General features: G+C 34.2%; 1 protein-coding gene across 3 annotated transcripts; it reads left to right on the top strand.

Annotated features, from left to right (window-relative positions):
* Positions 1-220: 220 nt before the first annotated feature.
* On the top strand, positions 221-9761 carry LOC105776649 (uncharacterized). 3 transcript variants are annotated; one of them, XM_012599439.2, is made up of 16 exons: positions 221-387; positions 1300-1618; positions 1699-1827; positions 1937-2144; positions 2848-2994; positions 3410-3484; positions 4002-4073; positions 4601-4672; positions 5031-5102; positions 5190-5261; positions 5509-5580; positions 6409-6480; positions 7942-8085; positions 8420-8491; positions 8906-9052; positions 9210-9761. In XM_012599439.2, exons 2-16 carry the CDS (start codon positions 1421-1423, stop codon positions 9392-9394), a joined length of 1737 nt encoding a protein of 578 aa, XP_012454893.1. In that variant the 5' UTR covers positions 221-387; positions 1300-1420; the 3' UTR covers positions 9395-9761. The 3 variants fall into 3 exon arrangements, with proteins under 3 accessions (XP_012454893.1, XP_012454894.1, XP_052477664.1); XM_012599440.2 differs by having other exon boundaries at positions 225-400; XM_052621704.1 differs by lacking the exon at positions 221-387 and adding an exon at positions 450-581.

The raw sequence follows: 9761 nt of genomic DNA, 5'->3' as shown, positions 1-9761 counted from the left end.
TAGATATAGAATACTCAATTCAAAGATTTTTAAAATAAAAAAATCAAATAAGTTAAATATTAACGGAATTGATAACCATTATTTTAAAAAATAATGTTCCAGAATTTGGATAAGCATGAGCCCAAGGAAACAAAAAAGTCTTTAAAAAAATACGGAGGGGACCAACCGAAGCTAATCTCTCTCCTCCTTTGTTTCTTATCATATACATAATACATCATCCTTTTCACTTTCAGTGCACCAAACACCGACCCAACCCAACCCCCACTCCAAAACCAACCGTCCCTTCCATCGCTTGCTCCCTCTTTTTCTCTCTCTCTCTCTCTCTCTCTATTCACCCATTTTTTCTTTTTTTGTAGAAAATCAATTCGAGCCTTTGATCATGATCTGGTAACAAAAGGAGGTTATTTTTCCTTTTCTCTTTTTAATTTTATTTATTTTTGTAATTAATTTCTGCTTGTTGTCGACTTTCCCTTTCTCCCTGAAAAGGAACATTATCGGAAGAAAATTTACAAAGTTTCAGGCTTGATCATGTCGTTAAAGGCGATGCCTGCCTGTGATTCTATTTCTGGGAGCTTCATATAGTATTATCCTTTTGGATCATTTTGTTAGATTATAGTTTTAAGAACCTTCGGTTTACTTCATTTTCGAGACTAAAATATAACATTGATTTTTTCCCGCATAAAGATTTTGCTGAAATTTTGTTTATATTGGAGTATGTAGTTTGACCTTCATAGTTCTTTGCTCTATATAATCTTATTTATTTATTTAAAGTACCTATCTCTTTATTTATTCATTCATTTTTTGTTTCTAATTATATTTTCTGCTCCTTTTTTAGTATTATATGATATTTTTGTGTTTTGATTACTTCTTTTACCTGAAGCTAAAGCTTGGAGTGTAGGGATTTTAGATAGAAAATTGTGAAAAATAGAAAATATTTTAATTTTTCAATACAAGCTTTACTTAGAAATATGAAAAAGAAATAGTCCAACTTTTAATTTTTTTGAAAAAAATGGTTTAGAAAAAGACGGTTTTTGTAATTTAATCAAACTCATTGTAGTACCATCTAAAAGTTATAAAAATCATTCATTTGGCTGCTAACATCTTCTATATGATTTTCAAACTTCATTTTCTCGTGTTTAAATTGGTTTTCCTGTTGTCCAACCAATAGAATTTTTTTGGTCTCATACATGCTTGTGTTCCAATGGTGGTTATGAATTGTTATATGCCTGGACATTTCTTTTCCTATTGATGATCATGTCAGCTGAATACTTATTCTTCTGCTTTCTTTCATATTTGTAGGGTGAAGTGAAGTGAAGTGAAGTGAAGTGAAGTGAAGTGAATGCTTCTGTATTTGGCAATTGAATGGATAGTGTCATGCTGCAGTTTTTATGAGATATATTGATCACTAGGTATTTCCTCAATGGGGGCTGCTTGTTCTAGGAAAAGAGACCAACTGGACAATGTAGATGGTTTCGACAGAGGGGTTTCGGGAAGATATTGCAAAAGTGGGAGTTCGAAGTGGTTAGCAACAACTCTTTCTAGACCTATTCTAGAAATTCAAAGGGAGAAAAAGAAATGTCCATCACTTTTGGAATTATGCACCCATAAAATTCGGGAGGTATTCATTTTGTTTATAGCTTGTTTTGAATCCTTACTTCCTGTACCTGGACTGATATTCTAAGATTGGTTCTTGAGCAGGATATAGATAATTATGTTTCATTTTCTACTCTTCCAAGAGATCTAAGTCAGCAGATCTTCAATGAACTAGTGAAGTCACAACGTCTGACTGATGTTTCTCTTGAAGCTTTTCGAGACTGTGCTCTTCAGGTAACAAGTTAAAACATCGGGCATGCTGGATTTCAAAATCATTGTCAAATATTTATTCAATTGTTGATCAGTCTAGTTGAACCATGATGTCTTATCTTCTTTGCAATAGGACCTTTACCTGGGAGACTACCCCGGGGTTAATGAGAATTGGATGGATGTCATCTCTTCACAAGGCTCATCCTTGCTTTCACTAGACCTCTCTGGTTCTGATGTTTCGGATCCTGGATTGATATATCTCAAAGATTGCGTGAACCTTCAAGATTTAAATTTAAATTACTGTGACCAGATTTCTGACCGTGGGCTAAAACACATCAGTGGTAACCTTTTAATGCTCTACGATTCTGATCTATCAAATGCCAAAATTCCATAATAGGAAAAAAAATTTAATAACAAATATTTTGAATGCGACCTGTGGTGCAACATAACCAGGCAAATCTAAATTCTGGCCTAAGGTTTTGACAAATTGAATTCTATCCTTCAAAGTTGCTTCTCTGTTTATATTTTGCCTCCACCCCCCCCCCAAAATCAGTGATTACTCTTCTCCTATTTCCTTCTTGGTCTGGTTTCTTTCTTTTCTTCCTTTCAGCTACTTCATTAACTTGATACTAGACTAGCTTATGACGCATATTTTGGTGACGAAAACACTTATTTTTCGCACTTGCAACGCTTAAAAAAAGATAAATATACATAGAACTTTTTTTAATTGTTGGTGCTTTTTTTTTTGGCGAAAGTACTGTTCTTACAGGAGGTGGGTAGTTCATAGTTGTTTTTGTATATAGTAATTTTTAAAAATAAATGGTTATTTTTTTTCAAAGATATTGTATTAAAAATATTAAATGACATAGTCACCCTTATTATAATATTTTTGAAAATACTGGTTCTTTTGATATTTTCTTAATTGAGTTGGTGTTGAATTAACTTGTGATCCTATCTCAGTTAAGAGTTAAACTTTTAGTATAGATTCAACAATTTTGCATATCTTGGTAATTTTCTATGTCTGCATGTGACAAAATCTTTTAGGTCTGTCAAACTTGAGGAGTCTCACTTTTCGGAGAAACAGTGCAATCACTGCACAAGGAATGGCCGCCTTATCTGGCCTAGTAAACCTGATGAAGCTGGACCTGGAAAAATGTCCTGGGATTCATGGGGGGCTTATTCACATCAAAGGTAGTTTTCTACTTGTATGATTGTCTTGTCTCTACTTTTTGGTTTCTTAACAAGGATTTTTGCTGTTCCTGAGGCTGCTAGCACTCCTGAGGAACATATTTTGGAAGAGTAGCATTATGGGCCGTCTGAACCTCTTTCGCCCTTCCCACTTTCTCTGCTTTTAGGGTGCATGATAGTTAGTTCAACGTCAGCTGATTTGAGTTGTTAGTTCTTAACGTTTACTCTACACTAGTGGAAATGTTTGAATGACAGAATATATAAGGAGATGATTTCATGATGGATTTGGCCTTTCCCTTGACTAGTTAGCATATACTGAAATGCACTTCTTTGGGGTGTTATGTCTGCATATTAGTTATGGATGTTGTGTTGGCATTATTTTTTATTTGGCTGATGAGCTCTGTTTATCAATCTACAGGTTTGACAAAGTTAGAGTCTCTTAGTATTAAATGGTGTAATTGCATAACAGATGCTGATATGAAGCCTCTTTCAGGTGATTCTTACATTGTGTTTGCTACTGCCATTTGGTAGATTTTTCCTGAACATTATATTCTCCAGTTAACTCTCTTCTCATTTTCTATCTCCCACATAAATATAGTTGTGTTTTTACCTTCCTTCTGAAGAAACTTGTCTTGCCTTGACTTGAACTTGGCTTATATTTAGAAAATTTCCGCTCTCTTGACCTCCAGTTGGCTATATATATATATATTTCCCAATGACTCAACTGTGCTACCTTTGTCATAGGATTTAACAGTTGAAATTTCTCTTTTTCTAGCATTCCAATAGGCCATCATTACTTGTTGGAATCATATTTGTCTCTTTCCAATTGTTCTTGATCCTTGTCTTTTCTTTGTCTGGCCACTTGATCGCATGAAGGTTAAGGACACTTTTAAATGGACTCATATTTTCCCTCTTTTACTTCTGCTATTGCTTTAATTTGCTGAGTAATACTAATATGAATTACTCAATTCATTTATGTATCTGCACTAACTTCTTTTATCATGTTTTAGGGCTTACAAACTTGAAAAGCTTACAGATTTCCTGTAGTAAGGTTACAGATTTTGGCATCACTTATTTAAAAGGTACTTCATGACAATTTCATTTGCTGCGATACTTGACCTTATGGTATTAAGATGAATATGATAAATTGACAGATAGTTTCTTCTGTTGGGCTGCCCAGATTTGGGTGGATTTATATGAGTCTACAACCCCCCTTCCCCCCAAACACACACACATAAAGGCTTTAATCTAAACTAAGGTGGTTGATATTAGAAGGTTTGTTTGCTATATGCATTCCTAATTTCATCAAAAGAAAGTCATTTTAAACCTTTGGACCGGAATGAATCAATTAGTTTTTTAAATTTCCTGCTTATGTCTCCTTTACTCTAATTCTTGATTTACTTGCTATTAATATCTTAGATTTTTGTGCTAGTTGTGGTATACAATTTGGCCTTGTGGAAACTGGATTTTTGTTTTAGTTCATTTAACTCGAGAGTTAATGCTCGAGCATTTTCTACTTATAGAAGGTTATAGGAATTCTGTAGTTGGCTGCTACTGATTTCTGAATTCTTATTTCCCTGAAATTTTTTTTATTTCTAATCTGTTCCAGGTCTGCAAAATCTTTCTGTTTTGAACTTGGAGGGCTGCCCAGTTACAGCTTCGTGCTTTGATACTCTTTCAGGTATATATCTTTTCTTCCATACTGCTAAGCATTTTGAGCCAGATGGAATCTGGAACCGCAAATTGCAGCTCTATTTCTTGTTAAAACGTGATGTTTCATTTAAATCATCCATTCCCTTCCCTTTTCCATTTCGGTATTTTGGTGCTCGTGACAGTAACTGCTTTTGGGTTTTATAAATCTGTATGGGAACTCCTGATTGTGTTTGTTACTGATTTCTCTTTTAATTTCAACATTTTTTCATGTTATTGTGAGAAAATTTCAAATTGATCGATCTATTGTATAAAATTTAATTACTTATTGCTTAGGGTAATTTGATATAAACATGATATTCTTGACATTTTTCTTTTTCTTTCCGTAGTGCTTGTATCTCTGTTATATTTGAATCTTAGCAGATGCAATTTATCCGATGATGGATGTGAGAAGCTTTCAAGTAAGTTTCATATTTACCCATTCCTTGTTTGTAGAGTTAAAAAAGTTCTGAGATGGCCTTTGACTTATGGGTATTTTCTTTTGACAGAGCTTGGTAATCTGAAAGTATTGAACTTGGGTTTCAATGACATCAGTGATGCATGTTTGATACACCTAAAAGGTGCTGTCTCGCGTTGTTAGATAGCATAATAAACTATGTATTTTTCTTTGATATATGTCGACTCTACTATTTTGAAGATCTGATAATGAAGAGGATATTGGTAGAACTGAAATTATTTATCTACAAATGAGATTATTCTTTGTGGAACATGTTATAAAGTGTCTTGTGATATATGTATTTTTTTGTGAAATTTCTTAAATTACTTTCATGGGACCTACAGTCCATTTCTTTTTTAATACTTATTCAGGTTTGACAAATTTGGAGAGCTTGAACTTGGATTCATGTAGAATTGGCGATAATGGGCTGGTTCACTTGACAGGTTATTTGTTGCAACTACAGTAACATTCATTAATATTTCCTTATTGTTTGATTTTGGGCAATATGGATCATATAAACATTCAGATATGTGCATATTTAAAGGGAAGGAAACAACTCTTCCAAAAAAGAGAAAAAAATGGGAAGAATTCAAGAGATAGAGCAAAAAGTTGTTGTTGCCCTCACAAGAAATTGAAAATTATTCTGTAGCTAGTGGAATAAGTTTATTAGTTTATTTTCTCTTGCCAGTGGAAATTATTTTCTCTAGCAAAAAGTTGGTTGGGGTTGCCCTTGCAATATATTAGAAAGCCTTTTCTCTGGCTAGTGGAATAAGAATGAACTCGGGAGATTGAGCATAAGGTTGTTTGGAGTTTCTCTTGCAAGATATTGGAAATTATTCTCTCTAGCTAGTAGAATAAGCTTATAAGTTTTCTAAGGAATAAAATGGTATAATGAGTTTATCGGAATCATAATATTTGCTTTTTGGATTTCTTTGCAAGAGACTGCCTTGTAAGTAATGTTACCGTTGCCTTTGATATATTCGGTGAGTGTATTGCCAATTATAGTTGAGTATTGCCATCGGAAGCCTAATTAACCTTGGTCTATGTTTATGAAGGAAATAAATGTTTTGAGATTCGAAATTGCTTCACTTTTCAATTATACATAATTTAACTAAATGTTCCCTGCCTTTGCTTGTTTTCATCTGTTAGTTCATTTGTTTACTACACTCATTTCATTAACATAGTTTAATAGTCTGCCTCTTAAAAAAGCTGTTGTTTGAACACCCCAAAGAAGTGCTGATGTTTGCATGTAATTACTTTTTTCTGTTTAGGTCTTCAAAATTTGAAATGTTTGGAGTTGTCTGATACTGAAGTTGGAAGCAATGGTCTTCGCTATCTTTCTGGTTAGCTATCCACCTTTCTCTTTGTTTGACATCATTTATGGTTCAGTTTTGTTGGTAAAATGCTTTTAAATTCTCTGGTCTTGCCATCTGTTTAGTTGATTCCTTTTTGCAATTTGCTCTGTGCTCCCATTTAATATCCTGATTTTGTAGCTTTCTTGAAGCTCGGGAGATTTTCCTTTCTGATATAGGTTTATCTGCTGTAGGGAGCTTTTGCTGTTAGGATCCCCGACTTAACTGAAGAGTAAATGAGGGAGTAATAGTTAGATGTGTCAAATACACCCAAATCCGATCAACTCAAATCAGTGTCCAAACCAACTCGTTTTAACCTTTAAAAACTCAACCCAAACTCAAACCTGCTTAACCTGAAGCCAAATGATCCAAACCCATAATAATTCAAATTCAGAATGAGCGCAATCCAAAATGACCTGAATCTAGAATGAGCCTACCCTAAAATGGTCCAAAGTATGATTAAAAAATAATTTTATTAAAATAATACATATGATGTAACTTATTAATTTGTTTCTAACTTCTAATATATAACTTGTTAATTGTGATTGTCATTTTGGATTCTGATGGGTATGCAAAATAATTTGATATATACAAATTGATCATGCTTTCATATTTGTTCTCTTATTTAAATGTATAAATAAATGTGTAATGTTTTACATTTAGCAATCAAATTATTATATATCTGTACGGTCTATGATTATATTATTATGATGATTTTTAGTATAGGATTAATTTAAAAATATATTGAAAAGTAATAACTATTTAGTCAGTTAAAATATTTTTCAGTGGTTCACTATATTATGGATTAATTAATTTAAATTTGAAATAAATTTTATTATATTCAATTCTAAATTTTTTAATTATTATTAAATTTATAATAAATTTAACTCACAATTATATAATTTGTTTAACTGACAAAGCACTGGAGCTTTTGGAATAGAGCATTTAAGTGTTGGAAGAATATAGCGACAGACTACAGTAGTGGAGTGCTAGAGCATTGGAATGCAGTAATGGAGCATTGCAGTAGTGTAGTGTTGGAATGCAGGAGAATTGGAGTAGAGTACTGAAGTACTGGAAGTATGGAGAGTTCAAGGGAGTGCTATTATCGGTGAGCACTTTCAGTAGTGTAGTCTGCATTACTGCAGGCGATGTGTTATCAGGGAGTACTGTCAGTGTTACCAAAAGAGCTGTTGCTGGAGAGCATTGCCTAATCAAGTTGTGCTTGTATGACATAATGCTAAAAACAAACAGCTAGTATATGTCTTCATGCTTGAGGTAAAACCTAGGGGAAGCAGATTAATGAAGACAATTTTAAGTTGCGAGAGAGCGGTCACCTTGTTTGTCTAGTCTAGAGAACTAAATCATTCAATATGCTTATTGAGAATGGTACGTACTTGAACAATCTAGTAGTTCTTATACTTGATCATTCAATTTTTATTGTTTTACTTGTAGGTTTGTGTAAGCTGGAGAGTATAAACCTGTCATTCACTGTTGTTTCTGATGGTGGATTAAGAGAACTGTCTGGACTAACGTCTCTTAAATCACTTAATTTGGATGCTCGTCAAATCACAGATGCTGGACTTGCAGCTCTTACAAGTAAGACTATACAAAGCAGTTGTCAAGGACAATTCTCTAAAGCTTTTCATGCTTCTTTCAATTTTTTGAGTAGGCACTTGTATCTGTAAACTATGATTTGATTATGAGATATGTTCACGTTTCTGCCAACAAGCTAATTGTCAGAAAACCAGTCAACAAGAAACACGTGTTTCATGTTAAAGCTCTAAAAGGCAACTAAGGATATACATCAACTGTTCTTTGGCTTTGGCTAGCAACTTAGGATGCTTTACTTTTGGATCATGTGCATATAGTCAGTACACTCAGTTTTCTAGGTTTATTGTATTGCTCTTATTCTCTTCTCTTCTTGAGGCAGGTTTGACTGGGCTGACTCATCTTGATCTTTTTGGAGCCCGTATCACAGATTCTGGGACAAGTCACTTACGAAGTATGATTAGCACTTAATTTTGAATTCCATTTCGTTAAGAAAATTATTATACTTACTCGTCTTTTTGGATGGCCAACCATATTCATAGTTTTGGAACTATGTTATGTGGACTCAGGATAGGGTGTTAGATATCTACTTAAGTATTGTATACAGTAAGTTGTCTAAATTATTTCTGCAGCTCTTGTAATATCCATATGTGCCAGTGCAAGGTTAAGAGTCCATATAACATAGTTTAGGAACTCCTCTATTTGCCTATAACAGATGCATCTCTGCCTTTGATGTTAATATTTACTTTGCCCTTCGGGGGAAGGGTGTTGTATTAACAACCTCTTATATTACCAATGTACCACAAGTCTTTTGATCTAAAAGTACACTGGATATTTTACTTTTTGAGAATGGATCATCTGCTTACAGATTTGAAGAACTTGCGCTCCTTGGAAATCTGTGGTGGAGGTTTGACCGATGCTGGTGTGAAGAATATTAAAGATCTTTCATCCCTGTCGCTGCTAAATCTGTCACAGAACTGTAACCTGACAGATAAAACTTTGGAGATGATCTCCGGTATTGATGTGACTCTATACTTTGTTATTTTCCTATGTCGAAGGGAGGTGGTTGAGAATGATAAAATGTAGCTCGTGTATTATTGTAGACGGTAGAGTAATAGTAACCAAAGCGTTGGATCTGACACATGTAGTGCACTACCATTAATGCATTGCAGGGTTGACAGGATTGATCTCTTTGAACGTTTCAAATTCCCGTGTGACAAGTGCAGGACTGAGACATCTAAAGCCCCTGAAGAACTTAAGATCTCTGACCTTGGAGGCTTGCAAGGTCACAGCAAATGACATAAGGAGGCTTCAGTCAGCTGGTCTCCCTAATCTGGTAAACTTCCGCCCCGAGTAGTAATTATGTTTATGGTGGCGTTGATATGTTCTGTAGATAGCTTTTATTGGGGAGGGGAACACTGCTATCTGTATATGTGAAAAAGTTGAGCAGATGTTGGGACATATTTGTACATATGGGGTGATTGAAAGGTAGTTAAGGAAGCAGCTTAATTTACTTTAGTAAATTTAAAGGGAGGGGCTGAAATGGTCACTTTCTTTAAGGGCCGCGGTTTTTAGCTGAAAGAAGAATAATCAAATTTCTGTAAATATGCTTTGAATGATTTATCAGCGGTGTGTGCTGTACTGGGTGAACTTGTGTACAGTTGTACGTACCGGCCCATTATCATGAATTTTATTTAGTTTGAATTATGCTTGAACTTTTCATA

The sequence above is a fragment of the Gossypium raimondii genome, chromosome 10 (genome assembly GCF_025698545.1).
Source record: "Gossypium raimondii isolate GPD5lz chromosome 10, ASM2569854v1, whole genome shotgun sequence".
Lineage (NCBI taxonomy): Eukaryota > Viridiplantae > Streptophyta > Magnoliopsida > Malvales > Malvaceae > Gossypium > Gossypium raimondii.
Note: the sequence above shows the minus strand (reverse complement) of the source record. Positions and strands in the feature narration are given on the sequence as shown.